General features: G+C 44.6%; 2 protein-coding genes across 2 annotated transcripts; both read left to right on the top strand.

Annotated features, from left to right (window-relative positions):
* The first annotated feature begins 869 nt into the window (after positions 1 to 869).
* nudt4b (nudix (nucleoside diphosphate linked moiety X)-type motif 4b) lies at positions 870 to 11,515 on the top strand. The gene is made up of 5 exons (XM_037461578.2): positions 870 to 1,353; positions 6,494 to 6,604; positions 7,784 to 7,828; positions 8,057 to 8,144; positions 8,467 to 11,515. The coding sequence occupies exons 1-5, from the start codon at positions 1,258 to 1,260 to the stop codon at positions 8,685 to 8,687; spliced, it is 561 nt and encodes a 186-aa protein (XP_037317475.1). The 5' UTR covers positions 870 to 1,257; the 3' UTR covers positions 8,688 to 11,515.
* Positions 11,516 to 12,376: 861 nt separating this feature from the next.
* pkp2 (plakophilin 2) lies at positions 12,377 to 20,707 on the top strand. Its single transcript, XM_037462673.2, has 13 exons — positions 12,377 to 12,719; positions 13,994 to 14,064; positions 14,848 to 15,464; positions 15,596 to 15,734; positions 15,994 to 16,201; positions 16,292 to 16,469; positions 17,440 to 17,557; positions 17,818 to 17,979; positions 18,383 to 18,559; positions 19,091 to 19,244; positions 19,392 to 19,584; positions 19,775 to 19,862; positions 20,116 to 20,707. Exons 1-13 carry the CDS (start codon positions 12,527 to 12,529, stop codon positions 20,176 to 20,178), a joined length of 2,361 nt encoding a protein of 786 aa, XP_037318570.2. The 5' UTR covers positions 12,377 to 12,526; the 3' UTR covers positions 20,179 to 20,707.
* The last annotated feature ends 4,417 nt before the right edge of the window (positions 20,708 to 25,124 follow it).

Below are 25,124 nucleotides of genomic sequence, written 5' to 3'. Positions count from 1 at the left end.
CCCTCCCCAAAATACTGAAGACACAAAATAATTCAGGAGGTGTTTTAAGGACAATGGGGGGACAGTTGATGCCAACTGTGAAAAATAACCATGTTTTACATCATAGCTTTCCTGCTAAAAGGAGGGCAAAATGCACCATTTGGTGTGTGTGTGGAACCGGTCAAATACGAAACTCCCACAAGTGCAATAAATAATGAATGTGCTCACAGCATCATGCCATATATTCAAGGCTGGTTTTATTTGTTCTTCTTGATGTCATTAATATTGAGCTGAGTCGAGGTTTAGGAGAGGTGAGGCCTGGCGATGAGTAATATGACATTTATAACATATTTAGTTCTATTTGAAAAAATTATGTTGAAATGATTCTTCCTTAATGTGTTCTGGTTTATTTATAGGGCATAAAAACACACATCTAACAACAGCATTAACATAAAAAAGTACCAAAAGGTTCAAGATCCCCTAAGCCCCAAATAATAAATATTTGTAAGAAAAGACCATTTCAAAGAAGGGAAGATAAGTTATAGGACTATGTATTTATCACATCTTACAGTTTAATAACCAGATAAAAGCAAGTTGAGAATGAATGTAGACATTGCACCGCGCTCACAGAACTGCCCTAAACGAAAGATCAATAAATAACAAGCCTTCCTCGTGTGGGCATCCTCATCAGTGAGTCCACCCTCTACACCAGTGGGAGTGCTCCTCACGCACGACGCTGGAGATCCGCGCAAATCATCGCTGTTTACCGATTTTTTTTTTTTTACCGGGAGCGTAGCCCCGCCCACCGAGGCCACCGCGACCAATGAGCTCGCCGCTGCCTCGGAGGAGTGACACTGTGTGTATTAAAGCTCCGGATTGCCCGTTCGACTGTAGTGAGTCAGCTCGCCGTGCGCAAACGGGAGCGTCGCGGGGCTCTGTGCTGTGTGGGCTGCGGACCGCGTACGACCTCCTCCGCCTGCGGGACCTCGACGCGCGCGGGAATCACAGCACGGCAGCCAGAGCGCCGGCTAATGAGGAAAAGCGGGATAGTCTGACGGGTACCCCCCCCCCCGCCCCGGTTGGGTTATTTCCCAACAACCCCCTCCTCCTCCTCCTCATTACTGACCATCTCGGAGCACGGGTGCAGAGAGCGGCAGCGATGCGGCGGGCGTGCTGTTAACTCGCCGGAGTCCCTTTCCCTCTCTTATTTTTGTCGGGTTTATTGTTTATTTTTTTAAAATTATTTTTACCCCGAGAAGGAGACACAATAAATCCACAATGAAGCTCAAGCCCAACCAGACCAGGACATACGACGGCGAGGGCTTCAAGAAGCGAGCGGCGTGCCTGTGCTTCAAGAACGAACGCGAGGAAGAGGTGAGAGATTCCGCAGAAACCCAACCAGACGGTCATTAATCCCGGGGCTGTGTGTGACTTCGTGGCCTAGTCGTGCCCCGACTGCGCCCAGTCATTCAAACGGCACAGGAGGGGTTGTGACTAAAATTTGAAAATGTATATTTAATATTACGCACGGGGGTTTTGGGCGTATTCTTCTGCCCCCCCAGACGCAGGATGCGTTGACGTTGTTGTTGTGTGTGTCACAATGCCGCTAGTTTGGTTTGTGTTTCCGTGCTGCTGCTGTTGATGCGCCTTGGGCCATCCAGTTTAGGCTAGTTTTGCGAAGCGCGTTTCGAAAGGGGGGGAAAGCTGCTCTCAAACGCTGCCGCAATTAATAACAAACCACAACGGTGAGGGATTTCAAAATAAAACATCCGACCAAATACTTCAGCCCAAACGTTGCTCATTTCCAAAGCAACGCTCTAGTTGTGAAGGCAGGTTTACTCTACTTCCGCCTAGCTTGTTCTTAACTTGAAGCGGCTAACGCGAAGGTGTCCTGGCGCTCTGTTGCACGTTCCTCCCTTTTTCATTTGAGTGGTTTTCATCGGCGTGTGTTGTGTGGGGAGACACAAACGAGAGAGCCTCGAGCCTATTGTGAATTAACTATACATCCATTGTATTGAACATCCCGACGGGGAGGGTCAGGTACTGACCATTCACGATCACGCTGCATCCCACCGGCCTCGAGCGGGCAGCTGCGTAGCATCTATGTGGATGAGGATTTAAAGGGCCCTCGCTTGTGTAAATAATGCATATGGGGGCTGCGGACACGTGTTGTTTTTGTGTCTCAAAAGACCTTTCACGGTGATTATACAATGCAGTGCAGTCGAGCCACGTCAAACTGGATTTCCGTCCTGTGATTTCCCCAAAACCTCATTTAAAAAAACACATACGGGGTGATTTCGTCACTATTCAACAGGCTACAGGTCAATCGTAGCAGTACAATAACAAAATAAGTAGAATCACCTTTTTTCCCCCAACAGTACATTCTAAGACCAAATCTCTGTTTTCTGTGGTTAAATCTCTAATGTCTATATTTAGCCTCTTCTTTTGGGGTTTTGCTTAAACAAACTGTTTACATATATACAGTCAAAACAGCCTGCCTGGACTGTTTGGCCATATGACACACAGACCGTAAGAGACACACACACTCACTCAGATGGCTGGTTACTTAGACGTGTGTAACTGTTATGTCATCATTATTTTGGAGTTTTTAAAAACTATGGGACGCTGACGTAGGTTTTCTAAAAGTAGAGTTCGCTGTTAACAACGTGTACCTGTAAAGTATTTTCTCTTGACTGGCAATCACATTAAAGAACATTTGGAGAACACTGAGGGCAGAGGAGTGTGGGTGTGACCGTCGACCTTCGGGTTCCTCCGCCTTCTACCGACCTGTCTGCCGATGCCAGTGCATCGCGCTGCTGGAAATGCGAGAGCCAATTTGACGATGGGGATTTTGGGTGTCAACAATTTCTCCATTCCATTTGAGACACAAACACATGTGTCATCAAACTTTCCTTTACACACACACACACGCCAGAGCGCACACAATCACTTCCATGACACAGGAGACTCCGCTGTGGGGGATTTGGAGCCGTACGTTCTGTTGAACCGCTTTTGTTTTTCGGAGGAAAGGTGCGAGCCGAGGGCGAGGTTCTGGATCACCACAATTAAACTTTCTCCCACACGGGACAACAGGAAGCCAGTGATGACTAAGGAGGGCACCGGGCTGAATTAACAACACGTGAGTGGCTTGGTACCGCAAGCTCAGAGCGCCCCCCCCCCCCACATCGGTTGGTTGCAGAAACAAGTCACTCATTCTGAACAATCCCCACCATCTACAGATGTTCTGATTAAACACGGTTTAAGCCGCACATGTGTGGGTGTGTTTTCTGAGAAATTATTTCATCACATCATTCTTACCTGACTGCTACTCGGAAGTAATCCGAATTCACACAACAAAGTGAACCTGCAAGGATTTCAACATTTTCTTTCTTCACCACAGACCATGTGATTAAATAGACAACTGGGTTGCTCCTGGTGACTTAATAAGAAGGCACGAGAATCATCACCTGACTCAAATTGCTAATCATTTCTGATCTATATAGGGACTGGTTTTTCTGACCTGCAACTTTACTTTAAAACGCTCCTAGAGACGACCTGTACAGGCAGACACTGTTAGCAGTGAACAGGTGGACATGGTGAGATATTTAGCAGCCTAACAGCCAAAACTGAGCTAAAAAAAGAGTTGGATTGGTCCGAAACCAGACTACAAATAAAACAAATGTTCATATCAAGGTTAAGTTCCCTTCAAATCTTTTGGTTTGCTTCATGATTCAGGAGCAACCTTAAAGCGTGAGAAACTGCCGCTCGGCCGTGTTTAAACACGTTTTATATAATGGCACGAGTGCATCCCTAATTCTGAGTAAGCGGGGAAAAAAATCGGATCGTTTCAACTGTAACCAGCATGTTTAGGAATGTATGACCCAGAGGCTTATTGATGATACCGCAGCGGATTGTAAACAATGTCATCCTACAACCTGGGGGGGGTGGGGGGGGGGGGGTTGTCAGTGTGAGTGGATGCTTCAGCAGGAAGCCAGAGAAGTACTGCCTTCAGTTTCTCTCTTTTTTTTTTTCTTCGTCTGCCTCTCCTGCTGTTTGTCGACACTCTTTCGTCGGCGGATGTCTTTTTCGGTGTCTCAGACTTCCCCTCGTACCGTCTCCCTGGCATTCATGGGCCTTCTTTCTTTGACAGCTATGGGGGGGGGGAGGGGTAGGAGGTGTTAATGTCCTCCAGAATATCCCTGCCTGCTGTCCCTTCTTGAGGCCTGCCAGGGGGCTCCCTGTCATAGTGTTTTACAGCCACGTCTCAGAATATGATATCAAATTTAAGAATGACAGATCTTCTTATTTAAATCCGTTACAGGACTGCACAACGGATTAGACGGGGCATTCGTCTGTAGTGTTCATCATTAACTTGTGGGAGATTTACCGGTTGTCACATGAGAATTAGCTCCCTTTTTTTTTTCCCCTCACTCGCGGCCGGCCCCTGTGAAGCGGCACGAGTCGCAGAACCGACAGATGTCACCGAGAAACGCTGCCGCGTTCCCTCCGGGGTTTCTTTTTTTCTCTCCACGCCCCTCTCTCCAAATATAAGTGCGTGTTTGTGGGGGCAGTTTTACCCTTCGGCCTTTCTTTCACGAGCGTGTGAGTTATTTGGTTCACCGAATTAACTTTGGCCTTTCCTCGTCTGCGCCCTCTTTTTTTTTTTCTTTTCCAAAGTTATAGTGAAGGTCATGAGTATGAATTGGGTCAAGAAATCTTCTTTGTCATTGACTCCAAATCACTGGAAATTGAGTCGGTAGAGGGAGCAGATTAGTCTAAACATTTATCTCAAATACTAGTATTCCCAGTTTTTTTTTTTTTTTGTAACTCATCCAGTTGCCTCAGTGCTTGCTGGCCAATGACAAACGTCTCGTCGTGCTGGTTGGACTAAAATTCATCAAAATAAAACTCGATGTGGCCTGGGCCGTGTCCTGTTTGTCCTAGCCGCTGGCTATTGTGTTGTAAACACCCCGCTTTGACTTGGGACCAGTCGACACCCGTGATCTCCTTTCAGGCCTTTCTGGCTGCCCTCTGAAGGCGGGTTGACTCTCAAACACGCCCAAAACACAAAGGCCGCCGTGATACTGAAATAGCCCAACCCGCATGGAAGTACATCCCCCCCAATAATGGCCTGTATGGAAACAAGGCTTCCAGCGGGTGACATTTCCCTCGCTGCACATGACCACTTATACCTTGAAAAAGCCTGCTGTTGTACTAGTGCGAACGCCCCTTCCTCCCTCTCCTCGTTGACGCACGTCGGCGTGCTTGACATGAATAGCCACCCCGCTGCCCGCCTTTTTGTCCCCGATGACACGGACCCGGGAAGAAGCAGGTGTCTGGCTTGGGCGGATGTGAGAAAAGATGGCCGCCTGCAAGCGCTCTCCGTCGAAGCCCCGAGGCCTTCGCCGTCCTCTCGGGTTCGGGCCCCCCCCCCCCTTTGGCCTTAGCGGCGCATCGGAATGCGCGTGCATCAGAGAAGGTGAAGGGGAGATGTAGCCGATGAGATGAAGCGACAGGCTGCGTGTTCTGGCGGATTACCGGATATGGTGATCTGCATGTCAACATATGTTGCACAAGCTGCTTAACACGCTTTTCTCTCTTCAATGCATGTGTATTTACCGTCACTGATTCATTTGTGTATCAAAACGGACAAGTGGCCGAAGACCACACGCCGCAAGATGTAGAACGTGCGGTTAAATGAACCCCTGAAGGCTCTGCACCTGAATCCGCTGTTGGAATCGCTGTCATCCTGCTGTGCTTTTAATTACTAAGAAGCAAATGGCTCGAGTTGTTCCAATGTTTACAGCAGGTGTGCTCGAGTCTTGTTGTGGTCGATTTCATACATGGATACCGGTAGAAAATGCAGACATGGACACATCTGATCCGTACATATCGGTGCACAGTGCAAGTTTAGTGTTATTCAAGCCCTGCTGGTTGCTTAGGGAAGCCCTCGCTGACTCTGATTGGCTCATGCATGTTGCACTTGCATTGTTTGACTGGCTGAATGTGTGTTGGAACTGGCCTCAACACAGCTCCCCCCCCCCAAAAAAAATGCCTCCCTTTTGTTCCAGTTAGAATGGGCTGTCTTTCTTTCTTTCTTTTTTTTTAACCAAAATAACTTATTGTGATCTTTTCCAATTGAAATGCCGCGAAGTACCATGTGTAAATGTGTGTATTTGATCAATTCCATAGTAGAAGACCATAAACGCTGTGTCAGGGTTGAATATTTGAAGCTACCAGCGCTGCGGTGCATTCTGGATCCCCTCTACAGCAACAGAGAATAAATAGCAGCGGCTGAACCAATTATCGGCCGTCTGCCTTGGAGGCCCGAATCGAAGGGGTCATGGGTCATGTCGAGCTCAGTTTCAGTCCGTGCGTCTCAGGGACTGCAGGGACTCCTCGCTTCCGTTTTTATGTGGCCGTTAACCTGCGTCTAAAGGGGCACGCTGATATCACGGGGAAATGAGGGAACATGTTTCAGATGCGATTGGTGAACCGTTTCCTTCTGTCACAGGTTCTGCTGGTCAGCAGCAGTCGGCACCCGGAGCAGTGGATCGTGCCCGGAGGGGGGATGGAGCCCGAGGAGGAGCCGTGTGGCGCCGCAGTGCGAGAGGTGTTTGAGGAGGTGAATGAACGGTTACTTCACTTTTTCTTTTTGCCACATAGAAGAAGTGGGGGTGGAAAGAGCCCTTTTTCTTTGTCGTGTAACAGGTAATCAAAGCAGCAAAGCAATGTCTCTGTTATTTCTGTTTCTGTCTTCATTGCTCGCGACGTGTTCAACCTGTGGGATTTTTTGCAATAGTTAGTTACAGGAAATGACTTGACAAATTCCTGGGGCAGTGTTTCCTATTAGGGCCCATTTGAGATGACACATTGAGGACATAGAAAGTACACTTATCTTTTTTTCGGAAATCTTAAAATGTCTTCCGCGAATATCCGTCGTCCCCCCCTTGGTTTACGCGACTGCCGTTTTCTAAGAAAAAAAAAAAAAAAGTGGAGGTGCGCCTCGGCCCGAGACCCGGTGTCCGCAGCTGAGGGCGAGCCAGGAGTGCGCTGGTATCCCAGCGCTCCCTCTGGTTGAGAACCCTGTGTCCCCGGCTACGTCAGCGGGCTAAACTTGGCTCCTCGTTGGATTCCTGCGGCCTCACGGACGCCGGCGGCCTGACCCCCCTGGACGCATCTGTTCAACAGTGACACTTGTGAAGTATGCTGGGGGAGGGGGGGGGCGGCGATGGCATCTGTCCTGGCAGTCATTTGATATCTGTGAATTAATAAAGCAACTGTTAACTGTTATGAAAGGGACATAATTACATTTCCGCAGTTTTTATTCCATGACTACCGAGGGTTGATAACGATTCCTATTATTAGAACTACTTACCGTCCTTAAGGCCTCAAGTAGGGGGAGACAGAAATTGTTGCATCTTTAAGAGGCTTTTAAAACCTATATTGAAGCAGCTGTGAGGTCACAGAGTGCAAAACTGAGCTCGGCACTGGGATTTATTCTCTACTTCAGCTCTGAACGTTTTTTGTTTTTGTTTGTTTCAGTCATTTTTCCCGCAAGCGTTCCTAAATCACAACGAAACCTGGGAGGTTGCAGCGGGGCTCAGTACGTTGATGTGTAGTACACAATACAGTACACAATACTCATTGTCTCGCCACAGAATGCAGTTGGCTGTTTGGGCACTGCTTTTCCAATGTTTCCACCCGCTCTTCATTCAAACTTAAAGAAGTGCCCTTTGCCGACGCTAGAGCCAGTCGGGACGAAAACAAATGCTTTAAATGGTTTTCTTCATTTGTTCTGTAGGCCGGCGTGAAGGGCAAGCTAGGGCGCCTGCTCGGCGTGTTCGAGGTAAGCTCACACGGCTTCGTCTCACTTTCGCTTTGTTGTCCCCACGCAAGCTTTAAAAGGGCTGCTTTTTTTTCTCCTTTTTGTTTGTCGCATGAGATGTACAATTGTGTTTCATATGTTTTGGTTTAGACCTGTGTTTTTTCAAGGATAAAAATATATGTTCACACGTGTTTTGTTTTTTTATATGATCATTAAGTATTCAGTTTGCTTCCCTTGCGATCCCTCAAGCAAAACCAAGACCGGAAGCACCGGACGTACGTGTACGTGTTGACCGTCACAGAAACCCTGGAGGCCTGGGAGGACTCCGTCAACATCGGTACGGTTTCCCCTTCAGCTTCCCACTAATGTCTGCAGGTGCTGTCGTGTGCGTGTTTTTTATTGCCTTTTACATGATACGTAAGAGAGCAACACCTTGAAGCTTATGAATTCCATGAGTATGGGATTCGTGTATGAGAGGAAATAGCCTTGATGCAACGTATGAGAGCGTTGTGGAAGAGGGTGAAAGCGTCCGGTGCATCCTCCGTACCGGGATGAGGGTTATCGTTCTGCAGTTCTGGCACTCGTAATACCAGGAATACAAGGATCACCCAACTTCCTTTTTTATTAACCCTTGCCCTGCGCTCTGTTTCCCCCTGCAGGTCGTAAGAGGGAGTGGTTCACCGTGGACGAGGCCATCAAAGTGCTGCAGAGCCACAAACCCGTCCACGCCGAGTACCTGCGGAGGCTGCAGCTCAGCTGCTCGCCGACCAACGGAAACTCCATCCTCCCGGGCCCGCCGCCCAACGACAACTACCCCCATTACAGCGCCACCGCGACCTCGCCCTCGACGGGTAACGTGTTGGGCCCCTCCTGCAGATAGGACTGCACCTTTTCTTTTTCTTTTTTAACTTTTTCTTTTTTTTTTAAGCCGCGTGGGCTGTCCAGCTGGGACGGTTGCACTGAAAGTCTGTACAGTCTTGCATGAATCTAATGACTTTTACAGAGCTGCGGCTCTCCTGTATGTATCATTGCTAGTCTTAGCTACAGGAGAGACCTCAGGCCACCAACAGAACTGTGTTGAGGACTCGAGGGACAGGGCAGGGGAAGTCTCTGACGTAAAGACTGTGAATATCTCAAGAACACTTTTCTCTTTTTGCTGGAAAATACTAGAGCTTGAGGGGGGGGGGGGGAGTGAAGCTGCACAGTCGGCCGACGTGAATGACCTGGTGAAGGAATGCCTTACAGAATGTGGGTTTTTTTTTCTTCTTTTTTTGTGGTTTTATCTCACTAATGGTCACGTTTTTTAATTTTATTTTTAGCAGATTGGAAGTGCTTTCAAGTCAATAAAAGAGTAATTGACACCAAAGCACATCCATGCGAGGAATGTTTCCAGACTTAATAATGTCTATCATCAGGATGATCATACGTCACGTCACACTTCACCGGAGCATTACTATGTTTAAAATGTGTCCTCTATCTGGGATTTTCCTTACACAATGTAATCTACGTTTCCCCTACTAAGTGAATTTGTCTATAATGAAAAGCATCAACAAAAGATATCCTACAACAGATCAAAAGGGAAAGTGTCGTGCCACAAATGCCTTGTGGTCGTAAATGTCAAGGGTCAAAGGTCAAAGACTGCTTTCCTCAGAGAAAGTAACACTGTCAGCGAGTAGATACCTCAGTAACCACGGGAGGCGTGCTGTTCGATATCCTTTGACACGACGCAGGGTGCGGCCATAGAGGGAAACTGCAGCCAGAGGCACTAACCTCGACTGATGACCCCGACTGTTGAAAGCCACATACCTTTATGTTTATGTTACGGTTTCTCGTCACGTCTTCACTAAGTGAAAGTGTTTCATGGTGTAAATCCTTTTCTTCAGAGTTATGAGGCGCCGCTACGGGGTCCTGTTGAGTTTATCTCGACTTTGGATATGAAATAAGAAGATTTTGATGATTTTATTAGAAGTTAGCAGTTTTTATCATGTCTCATCATTATTATGATTCTGGATTAACTTTAGATTTTTTTTTTTTTTTTAGTTAACCCTTTAATGGTTGGAATTATTAGAAATTGTTTAAAAAAAGACCCATTATAGCTTATACTTTAGTTTTAATACTAGATCATGATCCTTTGGTTACTGCCTAAACAAGTGGAATTCTTGGTGCATCGTGGGGTCTGAGACGCATCCTTTGTAACGCCAGTGTTTCTCTGTCATCCCAGTCTTCTTCTCTCCATGTATCCCGTCGGCTTCTCCACTAAAAAAAAAGGCAAACATTTTTAAGAGCAAAAACGGTCCCTAGGATATATATATAAAAATATTCTACATCAATGACATCTATGTGTTAAATATATCAAGACAGAAATCCAAAGAATAAGAGGCTCAAATCGGAAGCGTTTTCTCTTAAGAGGCACCTACTCACTCCTGTGTTGACGGCTGAATGACGACTCAAAACTATACAGAGATTTGTAAATAGCTTTGAAAAGAAACACTTAACATGTTTTTAACCTGAATGTACCTGTACTATTTCTCTTAAAATTTTATATATTTTCTAACAATGTATAAATGGCAGGATAAAACCAACGTGTTGAAAACCCAGCGAGGAAAGTATGTACAGTATATTTGTGTCGATGACCATGTGCCACGGTTTTAGGATATAATGGTTGGTGTGAAATTGAGTGGTTGAAATAATGCATTTTAAAATTCTGATCTAACGAAATCCATCTATCAGTTTAGAAGTTAACTTTTAGACCGGGAAAAAAAATAATCAGCGACAGTTAAATGTTGTTTTTTTTTCTTTTCTTTTTTTTTTTTTCTTTTTTACAAAATGTACATAGCATCTTGGTATTCAAACAATTGAGGTAGAATAGTACTGATCAGGGGAATGTTGTGAAAGCTTTGGTAAGACATTGAAAAAGTGTTTCCATATACATACCTTTGACAGACTTTTTTTTAATGGTTTATTCAGCTGCAATGATCACATGCTGTTTAACATAGTTTTATTCAGTTCAATGCACCAATTCAGTTATCCTTAAAGTTTGTTCAATCGGTTGAACTCCAACCACCTCAAGCCTTTGTGTGCGTGTGTTTGTGTGTGCGTTCGTGACAAAAGTGAAGTACAATGTGCCAAATTGCAAAACGTATTAGTGTTCAGGTGGGAAGATTTGTGATGTTATTTAAACCTTCATCATTTATGGCCAACTGATTTTGGGAAAAAAAAAGAAGATCTAAACATTTTTTAAATTAAGACAAAAGTGCCACTGGCACCCCCCCTCCCATGCTTTTAAAAAAAAATAATACCACTCATCACATAACAGAGCATGCAAGATTTTACTACAATCCGGATGACATCAATTAAACATAAACCCATTCAGCTTGATGTTTTTCAGCTGAAACGCGTCTTTCCTCCACTTCCTGGAGCCTCCGTTTGTAAATGCTGATCTGTGAACGCACCTTTTAGGAAGCGTAAGGCAGAGGATGACAGCCCGACGAGTAACATGTATGTGCTCATGTACAAAAGCTGCAGGATGACCTGGGCACACGAGTCCACCGCTTGATTGTCTGCTCAACACATTGTAATGTCACATGGATGTATCCAGAGATTTGCTTTGTCATGGATACTATGCACAGAAAAGGTTTATGGTGAAAGTGATTTGATGACGTAGACTGGGGAGATTGTTTTTGAGATTGCATTAAAGTGGGAAAATCATACTGTTGTTGAATTCTCATTCAATCTTGTAATGGAAATATGTTCAGGGATTTCCTGAAGTAGAAACACGGAGATACCCAGCAGCTAATTATGTTTAATTCAAGGAAAAGAACATTTTCAAAGGTTTAGTGGTGTCAATAGCCGAGGAGACATGACTAGATGGACCTTCTATCGGCCCCAGGGTAAAGATATGTGCCACTTCCCACCAACACCCCTCCATTCTCAGAAGGAATGACAGATGACATCTTGACCCTGTTACCACCATTGGCAGGAGCCTTCAGAGGACCCCCTAAATCTGCATTTTTGTCCACAAATACCACAATCACAATCAATGTGGTTCAGAGTGGAAAAGTGATTATGCTGGGCAATTCTGACACCCTAAAGGTGCCAAATTCACAAGGGTCTGATGCAATCCTTCAAACCCCGCCCCTCCTCCTTCACCCACACCCCCATACATCTGAATTATATCTATAGATTATATTCGACATGGCTGCCCCATGTGCCATGTCGAAGTGTACCTGAGCAAGACACCTTACCCCTAATTGCTCCCCTGGCAAAAATGTAATGCACGGGTTATATGCAATGTAAGTCGCTTTGGATAAAAGCGTCAGCTAAACAACATGTAATGTATTGTAATGATAGACAATGTCGTCAAAGCTTTGCGCCGAAATGCAATCAGATGTGAGGGGTATGCAAAATAAACAATTCCATAGTTTAGTATAGTCACAAATGCAAACGTATCAATTAAAAGTTAATGATTTATAACGACATTTAGCACCATATTTATATAGCACCAGCCAGCGGCGACACCTGACACCTCAGGTGCTTCGCCTCTAGCCCCGCCCCCCACCGGCGTGTCAGCAAAGGCAGATCGACCCGCCTAATGATCACAGGGACAACAAAGCAGGGCCGGTCACCGATCCAGAACCAGCACCCATCGCTGAAGCGACCCACCTAGACCCCTGGACGGATTCTTCTTCTTCTTCTTTTATTTCGCGCGCTTTGTCTACAATGGAGGAGCAGTTTTTTAAATCTGCGTTACCTGCGCCGGACTCCTCCGCGTTGGACGACAGCAGCCTGGCTCTGCCGGCCGGCCCGAGCCCCACGTCCACCGCGACGGAGAGCTCCGCCGACCGGACTCTGCGCGTCCACCGGCAGGTCCAGCTCACCCTGGCCCGGAGGGCGAGGAAGAGCGAGTCGAGCGGTGAGGCGCGCCCCCCCCCCCCCCCCTTCTCTCTGTGACCAACACACGGCTGAGTTTCACCTGAGAAGCACGCAGGCGTTTTTTGCACACGCGACTATTTGATTTGGTTTTGTTCTCGAATGACGTGTTTGGCCATGATGAAAAATAATAATAATGCAATTCTATCTGTCGTCCCTCTGCCCCTGTTCATATTTATTTACATCAATGTGTGTATATATACATACATATATATATATATGCAGTTGTATGGTTTAATTAGATATAGGTTGAACTTTAACATCTAATTGAACCATAAAACGGCCTTTTTTGAATGAAGCATTGTCTAAGACCAGTGTTACTGGTTGATTGTGTTTCTGACTTGGGGGGAGATAGTTTTTTTCCTACACATTTCGGATTGCCTCATTTAATTGTATTATTAGAGAAAATAACCCAATGAATAATCTAAATCTGCTCATAACCTGTGATGCTTACTGCTTTTATTCTTTCTGTCTTTACCATGTAAAGTGCCAATTAGTTGTTAAACAGGTAAAATATTATTATTATTATTATTACATACCACTTATACCTCAGCAGACCCATACGTGTCCTCCTCGATACAATGGGAATGCCTGTGTGTAGCCGGCTGATCGTTTTGGAATGCATTCCTCGTAGTATTCTGCTAGTGCAACAGGTTCCTGCAGTTTCATTCACATAAAGGGTTTTCCACTGTGTTTTGTACGTCATGCATTATGCGTTGGCAGCCTTAAATGAATATGTGGGCGGATCAGATCTTTAGTCCGTCATCAACAGAAAGTAATTTCCAAGACCGCATTGATTTTGTTGCATGAAAGATGAGTCATGTATTAATAGATGTAGTACAATCATACGGGATTGTTTTGTCTAATCCGAAGTAAAAAGTTTTAAGATTTGAAGAAGAGTAGCAAATCTTTAGAGTTTAGCAGAAGGATGCATTCAAACCTCCAGGTCCCGAGTTGTTTTCTGTCTATTTACTTTTTAGTTAATCATTTTGGTATGCAATGTCCTGTAACACTATACTCTGAGAAGATAATTACTGGATCTATTTTCTCTCGCATGCTTCTCCCCGTCACCGTGTTCAGTCTTTCTCAATGCAAATGAGTGCTTTTGGTTTGCTTTAGTATACAAGCACCGAGTACTTTTCTTCTGTAGCTCAGGCCAGGACTCATCTCTCTGTACTGAGGAAGTGTTGCCAAGCGTTCAGGTAATTACAGTGTGTGAAACCGTACACTCCAACAGAACCTCCTAACTTGTTTCAGGTAGTCTCCGTTTACAGAAAAGCACGGCAAAGAGCTTTGATGCTGCCGATGGACTTCTACCAAACATAAAGGTATCTTTTTAATGCCTACTTACACACACACACACACACACACACACATTTATCATCCTCTTTCACTAAAAGGTCTTATTGTTGTTTTCCCCAGATAAACTCTTAATTAGGTGACGTTCCAACGGCTACTTTACATATTTAAGATGTCCTCTCTTTGAATTTTCGGCGTATTCAGTTATTTGAATGTAGTCAAATGTTTTGCTCTTGCTCTATTCAGAGCTTGCCGGTCGTATTAGATGTTTTTACATTTACCTTATTTACCTTTTTGTTATAGTTCACTTGTGACTTTCAAACTGTGTCAGCTCAAGGTGTTCGGAGCCCTGAAACTGACAAGATAAAATAAATAGTTATTGTTTATTTTGCCAACTGATTACTGGTCAGGGTTATTTTTTCCCTCCTAATCACTACTCAGTGATTTAGGTACAGTATGTCCTTTATAAACTGAAGGGGAGAAGAGTAAATAATATGCATTTTGCAAAAGAAATTTTTTACAAGCTTGGTATTTCTTCCGTCTTTTTACAACAATCCTTGTAATATATTTAGTCACATTTATGAGTTGTTGTAGAAGGTTTTACTACATTTTGTCAGCCAAACATTCTTGCTTGCCATTGCACTTTATTTGGGGAGATTTACAGTAAGATTGTCAACATAGTGCAGTGTCTTTGTTTTACAGCACAGTCACAGTTACCAGTGGAACATTGTATAACCCAATGTAACTAATTGACCTTATAGGGACCTTTTGCTCAGTAAACCAGATAGCAACACTAAGTTCTCCTTTCACAGGTGACTGGAATGGGCCTCACCGCCCGCTCTCTATCAAGCAACAACGTGCTGAGGCCGTCGAGGAGGGTGGAAGTGTCCCCCCCGCCGAGCCCAGAGTTACCCCACGACTGCTTCAACCACAGCACCCCCCGCCACGGGATGTGCACCCACCCAGGGCGCGCTCGGTCACGCAAGTCGAGCGGCGCGCCGGACTGCTCGCTTGGCGCCGACTCATTTCGCCGCTACGCCTTCTCGGAGGCCCCCCGCGGCACGCGGCCGCTCGCATCCACGGCTGCCGACGGCACCCTCCACCGGAGGTCACTCAGACAGCGGCAGACGGCGGTCGCAAACGCGGCGCTTCGGCAGGGCCGCGGTTACGGCTGCGGCTGGGGTCCTGCTGGAGTCACGACCGGACTCCATCAGGAGGAACGCGGCGGCGCGTGGGGACAAGCCGGCGGTGCCGCGCTCGGCGCGGTCTCGCCCGGGGTGGCCTGGTCAGCTCGGGCCAGGAGGGAGGGGCTCCGCAGGCTGAACTCGTACCCGCCTTCGGCCACCAGCGTGGAGGTGGACACGGGCAGGCAGACGGGAGCGCATCCAGTCCCCATCCAGCGGATACATTCTCAGACTGTCACGCCGCTGTAAGCTCGTGTCTTTTGTTTTGTGTTAAAGTAATCGTCTCATCACGTCCCCCCCCCCTGCATTGGCTTGATGTGTGATGGGACATTTTTAGAGTGGAGCATTTTTCACCCATAGCTGTGTGCTCACACAGGCAGTCAGAGGACAAGCCCGCGGAGATGACGTTGGAGAGGGCCGTGAACCTGCTGACTCTGGATGACGAGGACACGCTCATCTCTGCAGCCAGCAACATACAGAGTCATTGCCTCAAGAGTGATGATGCCAAAAAGATGGCATGTTCACTTGCATTGTATCAATTTTTCAGTGATTGAAAATGGATTTTTCTGGTAGTTGTATACGTAAAATACAACTTTGCTTGATAGTGGTCTCCCGTTAGGCACATTTAATAGGGTAATACATCCAGACAGGGAGGTTTAATCAATAACCAAAGATACGGTATAAATGTCTTTCATCGAACACGTGGCTGAGTATGAATATTTCTGAATGTGTGCCGATGAATCTGTCCCTCATTGATTAACCTCTTCCTCCCAGGTGTACTACCTCCGTGGGATTGGAAAGCTCTTGCAGCTCCTGTGCAGTGACGACGAGGTGGTGCAGTGTGCCGCCGCCGGGGCGCTACGAAACGTTGTGTACCAGAGCAGCGAAAACAAGATGGAGGTGAAGGACAACGACGGCCTGGACAATATTTTGCGTGCGCTGAGGAGCAGCCGTAATTTGGAGACCCGACGAGAACTAACGGGTACGTTTTCTTTTTCTTACTCGGAATAGAAGGCTACTGACTGCTGGGAGTACACTAACATTTTGGGATGTCTTTCCATCTCACTCCTAGGTCTTTTGTGGAACCTCTCCTCTCATGACCTTTTGAAGGAGTGCCTCTCCAGAGAAGCCTTACTGGTCCTCACCCAGTCCGTTCTGGAACCCAGTTCGGGCATTTCTGAGGGAGAAAACCCAAAAGACGAGCTCCTAGCTGATGCCGATGCTTTCTACAATGCCACCGGCTGCCTGCGGTACGCTCCCGTTGTTGTTGAGACTCTGCCCGCTTTTGCAGTGTGGATTTAACGGATCCAAGTAAAGGGACACCGCCACAGGTGTCAGTTACCCAGCTCATAACAAATTAATTACACAATGTGAGCATTTACACAAAACACTTTGTTATCATACTTTTTCATAAGGTGAGGACCAGCCGCTAATGAGGCCACGATGGTGACGTAACGTGGACATTTTAAGCGGGCATAATGTCCACCGTCTTAGCCTGGTAGCATAAGCTTTATAACACAAATTCATATAACCAACAGTTAGTTGGTTATAACCCCTTATTTTTATTTTTTAATATTTAATTTAAACCACAAATATGAACATGCTGCGGGCAAAAATAGAAAAAGTGATTACAATACATCAATGTGTGTATCTGAATGAAAACTGACGTTGCTTTCTCATGAAGCATAATCCCCAAAACAAAAGATCACAATACTGTTAAAACACATTCTCTTTTTATGACATAGTGTTGAATCACAATGTATCCGCTGTGGTATAAGACTAAGACGCTCAGACCATGTCTCTGTTGCCGGAGATATCAGACTCACTTCTCCCATGGCGACGGTAGACGGGTCACATGAGGTAAAGCCTGAATTATTCACGGGGCTCGGTCCCCTCTCGGCTGAACGGAAATCATCCTCGCTGCTTATCGAGTTCCAGCAAGCTTGTTCTCAGACGTTTTGAAGTCCTTGTGGATGAGAACAATGATGAATTTCTCTTCAATTTATACGTAGACCTTTTGTGTGGAGGCAGAACGTTAATTGTTGTATTTTCTTTTGGAAGTTGGATTACAGTGACCGAAAACGAGGTCCTTCCTTTCCAAAACACTGCTTCTATTGACTTTTTACATCTAGGTGTTTGACTCTATTTGTTTCACAATAAGGTTGGAATTTGGAATCCGATTAAAACACACAAATCAAAAAAGACTGTTTTCGTTTGCAGAAATCTGAGCTCTGCTGGTCCAGACAGCAGGAAAGCAATGAGGGAGTGTGAGAACTTCATTGACTCTCTGGTCTACTACATCCGCGGAGCCGTAGCTGACCATAAAACTGATGACAAGGTGAAATGCAAATGTTCGTCTTCTTAAAATACTAAATTTTGTGAAGCACACTTGGACCTTGTACTTCTTTTTATTCTGTAGTGCAAATCTATTTATTAACACAAATCCCTTTGCTTCTCACTGGATTAGAGATATCTAATTAATAAACTCTAATCCAACTTGCAAATTTAAAACTGCTTGAACTATTACGTTGTATCTATGCAATTAAACAGCTCGCCGCACTGTATTTAATTAGATGTGTGTCTATATCTTCTCTGAAGTCCACAGAGAACTGCGTCTGCATCCTTCACAACCTGTCTTATCAGATGGAGGCCGAGCTTCCCACGAGGTACACCTTGAATCTTGGAGAATCTCTCCAAAACCTGGCTCCCGAGCAGAAGGCTGTTGGCTGCTTTTCTCATCGAAGTGCCAAGATCACAGAGGTAATCCCACCGGGCAATAATCCATGTTTTCAATACATAAGGTGTTTGTTTTTTAGGCTATTATATTTGAGACAGATGTTGCAGCAGGTTCAATCACCCATAACGAATCATCTTAGAGGCTGATCATATTTGTCTTTTTCTATTTTTTATGAGCGAGGAGAGAAATCCAAGCATGCATGTCCTTCAGGCAGCTCCTAAGCTCTTTATGATGTTGTGCATCTACAGAATGATGAAGATGCTGCATAATGTCATTGGTGCCTCTTCCATGTTAAGCAAACTCAAAAAGCACTATGGGAGACACAATAAGATTCAAAAGCAACTACATAAATCAGTAGTCTGATGCATAATAGCTGCCTCTTGTTGACAAGAAATCACCCGCAGCTCATCAATTGTTTCTTTGCAGCATTTTGATCGAAAGTGCCCCCTGCTGGAAGAGAAGGCCAACCCCCGAGGCATCGAGTGGCTGTGGAGCGCCATCACGATCCGCATGTACTTGTCACTGATGGCCCGCAGTGTGCGTCACTACACCCAGGAGGCCGCCGTCGGGGCCCTGCAGAACATCACAGCTGGGAACGGAGCGGTAAGATGGGCCGGAGGAATACCTTCAGTTTTATTCTGTAAAGAGGAACACAGATGTATACAACAACAAACCCTTACACCCGCCATTCACTGCTAACACGTTAGTGGGGCTACACCTGGCCTAATGATTAAGTAAACAATATACGGTATTTAATGCACCTGGTCTGGTGATTAGACTTAAAATAGGTGATGGAGGAATGGAACTAAACGGGATGACAGATCATTTCAGCACAAGATAATGGAGGAATTCAAGTGATGAAACCCCTCCAAAAGCTGGCTGAACTTAAGTAACGTATAGAAGGGGCACAATACGTGTTTCTGTGACAATTATTCCAAGGATTCACAGGAGTAACCAAACAAATTCAAATGTAGATTTTTTTTTTTTTTACTCAAAAAAGGTTAATGTACACAAACCTTTATTGGCAACCTAAGTCAGTTGTTATTATTATGTATGAATACCTGTTAAATGGGATTTCAAAGTAACAGCATGTATTACACACATTTGAAATGTATTTTTTCTGTGGCCTGGCAGGTGACCGAAGCCATAGCATTTACTATTGTTCAACGGGAAAATGGCCTTCAGCATGTCCGGAAGATGTTTGAGGAGGGAGAGAGTAATGTGAAGAGGACGTGCATTTCTCTAATAAGAAACCTCTCGCGCTACCAGGAACTGCAACCCGACATCGGTAACTGTTTCCATCACATGCTTTGAGTTTTTAAACACTAACCCCATTGTTTTGCCGCACCAAGAATTTGATTAATCATCCATTCGGACCCCGATCCACACCTTCTAATTTTTGCAAACTTTCTTCATTTGCTTCCTTCTCCTGAAGTGAAGCAGGTGTTGCCAGAGGTGGTCGGGATGCTTCCCAACGACGACACCGGCACCGACCTGCCTACCGAGGTGACGGCTTCCCTCTGTCAGATCCTGATTAACCTCAGTCAGGGTGACACGCAGCAAGTCAGGGCCATCCTCAACCAGGGAGCCCTGCAGAAGATCATCAACATCAGCAGCAAGGACAGAGGGTCGGTCTGCGCTCACCTCAGCACTCGTCATTAAGAGCTCTTCTATTCCACTGAATCGTTTCCCCGTTTCGTTATTATCACTGAGTGACTGAGTCAGGACAAATGTATGAGCGCCGCCTCCCATTTACCTCCAGAAGCAAAAAGGTCGCCAACATTCACATTCTTTGAACTTTGTGTCCTAATGTTCTAGTTATGGACCAACCAGAGCGGGTCAGGCTGCATGCATCTTGCTGCACATCATGTGGAAACGCAGTGATCTCCGTGGTGCTTACAAGAAGGTGTGTACCTACTTATCAAAGCATATCAAACTCAGCAGAAAAATTGCTCCATTCTATATTGATATGTTACACTGTGAGGATACTTTCAGTAAACCGTCCATAAGCTTCTGTTATTTCTTCTGCCACAGTGCGCTTTTTTTCACACCACCACTGGGGGGCACCAATGTGAAACAAACACATATTGGACTGAAAAACCTCTGCAATATAAAGTACAACATGTAGTGTCCATAATCCACATTTTGTTTCTCAAAAGGGTGGCTACAGGAAAGCGGATTTCATTAATGCCAGGACAACAAAGGCCGTGAACTCCAGATGAGGCTGAGCCGAAGATCTATAACTAACTCAAGCAGCACTTCTTTACCATAAGAGGTCCCTTGACACGGCTTTAAAGTTGTACAAGAGCCGGATGTTCTAGAAAAGTAATAAATAGCAGAACATACCTGCTTAAACAATACATTCCTTCTGTTTGGTTGACATTCCCCATCAGACACAGCACTTGCTTAATAATAAACTGACTGAATGTAGAAATATTTCCTGAAAATGCAACTTGTTTGCTCTAATTGTTCATGATTGTGTAGTTTGTTTACTGTAGCAGTTGAGAATGCCATTGTGTGTGTTTTTTTTATTTTAGACTTTTAGTAATTCAGTAACAAGAACCAGACTTAATATAATCAAATATTCACATTACATTAATCTGGAAGAATGACAATCAAATTCACAGCCTAATTTATGTCAAACCAAATACACTAAGTCTAATGAATAAAAGAGTTGTTTTTTTATTGAACGATGTCTTACTGTAACACCCATCAACAACAAGCAGATGTTTTTGCCGTCTGACTTAGTTTGATTGCTTAGAATGAATCTTAATATCTTCTGGTGAACCTAATTTAGTAGAAAAACTCAATCATTATTAAAAAGATTATCCTAAATTTCTTTTGCTGCTAATAAATCACTTAACTTTATATTGATTTACAGAAGAAAAGTCTGCTCAATGGGAAGACTTTATTTGATGACAAATTACAGTATTAATATACTGGAAACATCCCTAGATGCTAAATCGAATAGAAAAACGTCTGTGAAAAGGTCGACTTATTTATCAAAAACCACTAAGATTATATTTAGTTCAAAGATCGTATATATTGATCGTTTACTTGCAGTCCATGGACAGGATTAAAAGTGAATAGCCTGGAAGATGAGGAATGTCCAAGTGAATGAGGCTGTGACGTCCGATGACATTAACCCGTCTCTGTGACTTTGGGGCCCTGGAGACGCGGTAACCTTCCGGGGACCTGCCAAGAGCTGCACTGCGGTAAAGAGAAATGAGTGGAGGGGTTATTGAGGGAGGCTGGATAACAATCAACCAGGCTCATGAAGGCCAGGGCACGAGTTTACACAGAATGAAACAATGACACATTGGGCAAATCAGTAATTGTGTGTGACTGAAATGAATCATGAAATACTGGTGAATGGTCGTCGGAGCCAATAGGACTCTCACCTTTTGGGTTGGACTTTTTAGACACTTATTATTAGGGCCGGGACTTTAGCGCGTTAATTACGATTAATTAATTACAATGTGAATTAAGATTAATTAATTACACAAAAAATAACCCATTAAACTTTTTTTACGCATTTTTATACTTATTTTTTGCACCGTGGAACGTTTCTCACTGGATGAGTTTCGGAGGACCGATTATACTGGAGCACCAACTAGCGTTCATAACTTCAGACAACAACAAACCACAGTGAACATGAACGAAGAAGCTGACGAGACCGTGTCGGGTGGCCCCGTGAATGGGAAATCTTATTATAATAAACACACGGATGGAAGCGTCGATAAGAGCGTGGTTGTGTGCAAGCGATGCAACAAGGAATTCACATCGAGCCTCAAGTATCACCTCAACGCAAAACAATTAGCAGCTAGCATGGACGTTAGCCCGACTCCGAGTACAAGGACCCACACCCAACCCACACTGCACCAGATGACTGGTTTAAGGACCAGGGTAACTAAGACCACGTCTGAAAAAATAACCAATGTTCTGAATGTACTTGAGAGTATTGGTCTACTTAAAAAAACCTAGTTTACAGAAGGTCTACTTACCTATAGGCTACCTGAATTTCTGAAAGTACTATATTTCTAAATATGCTATTTCTACACTTGTCTGCTGGAACTGGTTGAACAAAAATAAAAATCCATGTGAAAAAAAATGACTTCTCACTGTTCTCAGGTCAAATATTTATGCAATTAAAATGCGATTAATTTCGATTAATTAATTACAAAGCCTCTAATTAATTAGATTAATATTTTTAATCGAGTCCCGGCCCTACTTATTATTTTTTAAAGGCGGGTATCTGCGCACACGTGACGTAAGAAAATAACTTAATTCTGGCTCCGATACGGTCAAACATGTTATAGAAGTTTGCATCTACAAGACAGGCAACACAAAGTCTTCCAAGAAGAAATAGCTCAGTGGATCCACTTTTCTGATGAGATTATGCTCCCATTAAAAAATGTAGAACCATTTTCACACACAGTGAGGGAGATGCAAGCTTGTTGTTGATATGGCCTGCAGAGGGCAGTGGTGTAGCATCAACTCACCCGGCACCTCAAGGAAGAGCAGAGAAAGGATCAGTTCGGATTCATTAAAGAGTCTCCAAGTGATGCTTTCTTACCACATGTATTTCTCATATTCAGTCTTGATCCCACGTGTTTCAAAGTGGGTCGCCCCCCCCCTGATTAGAACCCCAAGCCTATCGAATTTAGGAATTCAAATCTGCCCTTTCCTCTTTTTTTTTACTCATAATCTCATAATTTCCCCCCTTTGTAAACTGGGTTGGTAATCCGGTCGATGGTCAAGATTTAGTTTAAGTGAAAGTAGAGAAAATAGCTCTGATCAAGCAAATTCCTTAAACTAGTCTCTTTACGTCGTATGTTGCTCTCAGGATTGGTCAATTCTTCTGTTTCACAAGGAATGCCTCCTTCTCTTTTACGGGAGGACCAAACTCTAATAAAAATCAACAAATAAATGGACATTTTCTCTCAAAAGTGCCCAAGACAAGTTTCCCTTCATGTATCGACCAGTGTTTGAGGGACCAACATGGAAGTATTATATGTCCAAAACACAAAAATGGCCCACAATAGCAGGCGCCCAGACACATGGGGATGGGTTTGTTTTGCTCCTACGAAACATGTTTAGTAGAGTTCAGAGACAAAAAAAGGATTCTTTGACGGGACGAGCAGTGGAAAAGAGGCCGAAGGAGGCCCGTTTTTCCTTCTTCTCTTTACACTGACACAATTGTCTTGCATGTCAGCCCTCAAATTGCTTTCCACTGACACAATCGCTCAAGAACACTTTAAGGATCCAAAATCAGGTGATTTGATGTATTTCTCGACACAGCTGTGCGATGAACTGTGGGAGAAACCGCGTTGATTGTTGTCTGGAGTTAAAAGAATATTGGAGCTTGAGTTCTTTGTAATACATTAACAATATAAAGCATTAAAACAATATTAGGTAGATACCGTTATACCAGTACACCTCCTAACGAGCTCGGCAGTGGGCCTGCGTGCTCGTTAGGAGGCGTCGCCTTCAGCTTGGCGGCGTTTTTTTAACACGCCTCGGCCTTTCTGGAGCACAGGGTCACTTGAGCTGTGGCTGAGGTAGAGAGAGTGTTGTACACATTGAGTGCACCCTATTTTTTATTTTGGGCTCAGAAACATATTTTTGCAGCTTGGGTGTCAAACCAAGCGCCTCTTTGTTTTTTTGGCTCAACACCGTCTCTATTGAGAACCCTCCCTAAAGCTGTTGTGCTTTCTTTTTCTTTTTGTCCGTTTTTTGAGTTCATCTCTGTCCCGGGGAGCAGCAGAGGTCTTTTGTCGGAGCTCGGCCAATTAAAAACACCCATAACAGCCCTTGTGTAAAAGTGGGACCAAGGTTTCATCAGTTAGAAACCCTGTTGATAAAGCAGCATTTCCAGAGGCTAGGCACCAAGCTGCAGCTAGACTTTAAGAGATGAAAGATGAGACCCCCAAAATCCCCCAAATTGAGCAATGTGAGTTAAAAAAGGCTGTGAGTTCAGTGTCATGAACTAAAAAAAAAAAGGTGCTTACACAATTTACACAAACGCTACGAGAGGTTACGCAATAGATCGGGGGGGTTGAGAGATAATAAATGAGCCACATAATTTGTCCTCTTTGCATTACAAGATAACTCCACTACGTCAGAGAAGCTGATTTATTCTCTTGCATGTGATCATCAACTCCACTGACAATTTCATCTCTTGAACCTGTTTAAAAAGTGCTTTTCTACTAATCTACTACAAAGACAAATGAGGACCAAATACTAGTATTGCTGGTGTTAAAAGAAACGCTTCCCTTGGGAAGAAATAAGGTTTCCACGAGTCTCTAGCTTGAACCCAATTGAATGCACACAATGACCCCCTCCCCCTCAGTCTCTGTCCCGTGTCTGATGCAGATGTGAAATACTACACAAGTGAAATATGTCAGCTTGAAGTGTCAAATAGAGGAGAGAAGATCAGGGAGGGAGCTAACCATCAGTCCCAAAGTGTCGTGTCGTGGTTCCGTAGCCTAAACTTAACGTGCATGGACCGTTTTTCATGAAGCTAAGCGGCTTTGTTGTCCAGAACTAACTGCATAGTTATTTTAACTGCCACCCCCTAAAAACTGTGGTTTTGTTGCCCAAACCCAACTTTAGTTTTGGAGCTGGAAGACGTTCAGAGAAGTTGTGCTTAGCGACTCTGAAAAAGGAAACCCATGAAAACGTGTGTCTCTGTACTCGAAACCAATTGACTGAAATTGGAGACCGTTTCACATTGTGAGAAATCATATGATTACGGCTTGCTTCTTTTACGCCTCATTTCACACGGCGCAAGCTAACGCTAAATCTTCTACGCATTTGATTTGGCGCCGCAAAAACCTGCCCAAGTGTAAGAAAAAACTGAGCTTCATTTTGTGGTGCGGCTGGTTTTAATTCAGTAACAGATAAATCTCCACTTTAAGCACTGAACATTATAACGAGGTTTGGGGCAGCAGGTGCCGCTGTGGACAAACACAGGTGTTTTCACTTGTGCTGGCTGATTAGATCGCTGCTCCGCTTCATGCTTGGTGGGGCTGTGCAAGGAGGGAAGGAAGGAAGGAAGGGAGGAAGGGAGGAAGGGAGTGACTTAACACCTGTAAAGGGACCTCCATGACTTTGGTTTCTTTCCGTTTCCGGTGTTTTGGGCTTGAAATGCTCAAATGATATTTTT

This window comes from Pungitius pungitius, chromosome 2 (genome assembly GCF_949316345.1).
Source record: "Pungitius pungitius chromosome 2, fPunPun2.1, whole genome shotgun sequence".
Taxonomy (NCBI): Eukaryota; Metazoa; Chordata; class Actinopteri; order Perciformes; family Gasterosteidae; genus Pungitius; species Pungitius pungitius.
Note: the sequence above shows the minus strand (reverse complement) of the source record. Positions and strands in the feature narration are given on the sequence as shown.

Coding starts and splice junctions, on each gene's coding strand:
- nudt4b (XM_037461578.2), top strand. CDS start 1,258: ATGAAGCTCAAGCCCAACCAGACCAGGACATACGACGGCGAGGGCTTC. Junction 1,354..6,493: donor AGAACGAACGCGAGGAAGAG/GTGAGAGATTCC, acceptor CTTCTGTCACAG/GTTCTGCTGGTCAGCAGCAG. Junction 7,829..8,056: donor GCCTGCTCGGCGTGTTCGAG/GTAAGCTCACAC, acceptor CGATCCCTCAAG/CAAAACCAAGACCGGAAGCA.
- pkp2 (XM_037462673.2), top strand. CDS start 12,527: ATGGAGGAGCAGTTTTTTAAATCTGCGTTACCTGCGCCGGACTCCTCC. Junction 17,980..18,382: donor GAAGTGCCAAGATCACAGAG/GTAATCCCACCG, acceptor GTTTCTTTGCAG/CATTTTGATCGAAAGTGCCC. Junction 19,245..19,391: donor GGAACTGCAACCCGACATCG/GTAACTGTTTCC, acceptor CTTCTCCTGAAG/TGAAGCAGGTGTTGCCAGAG.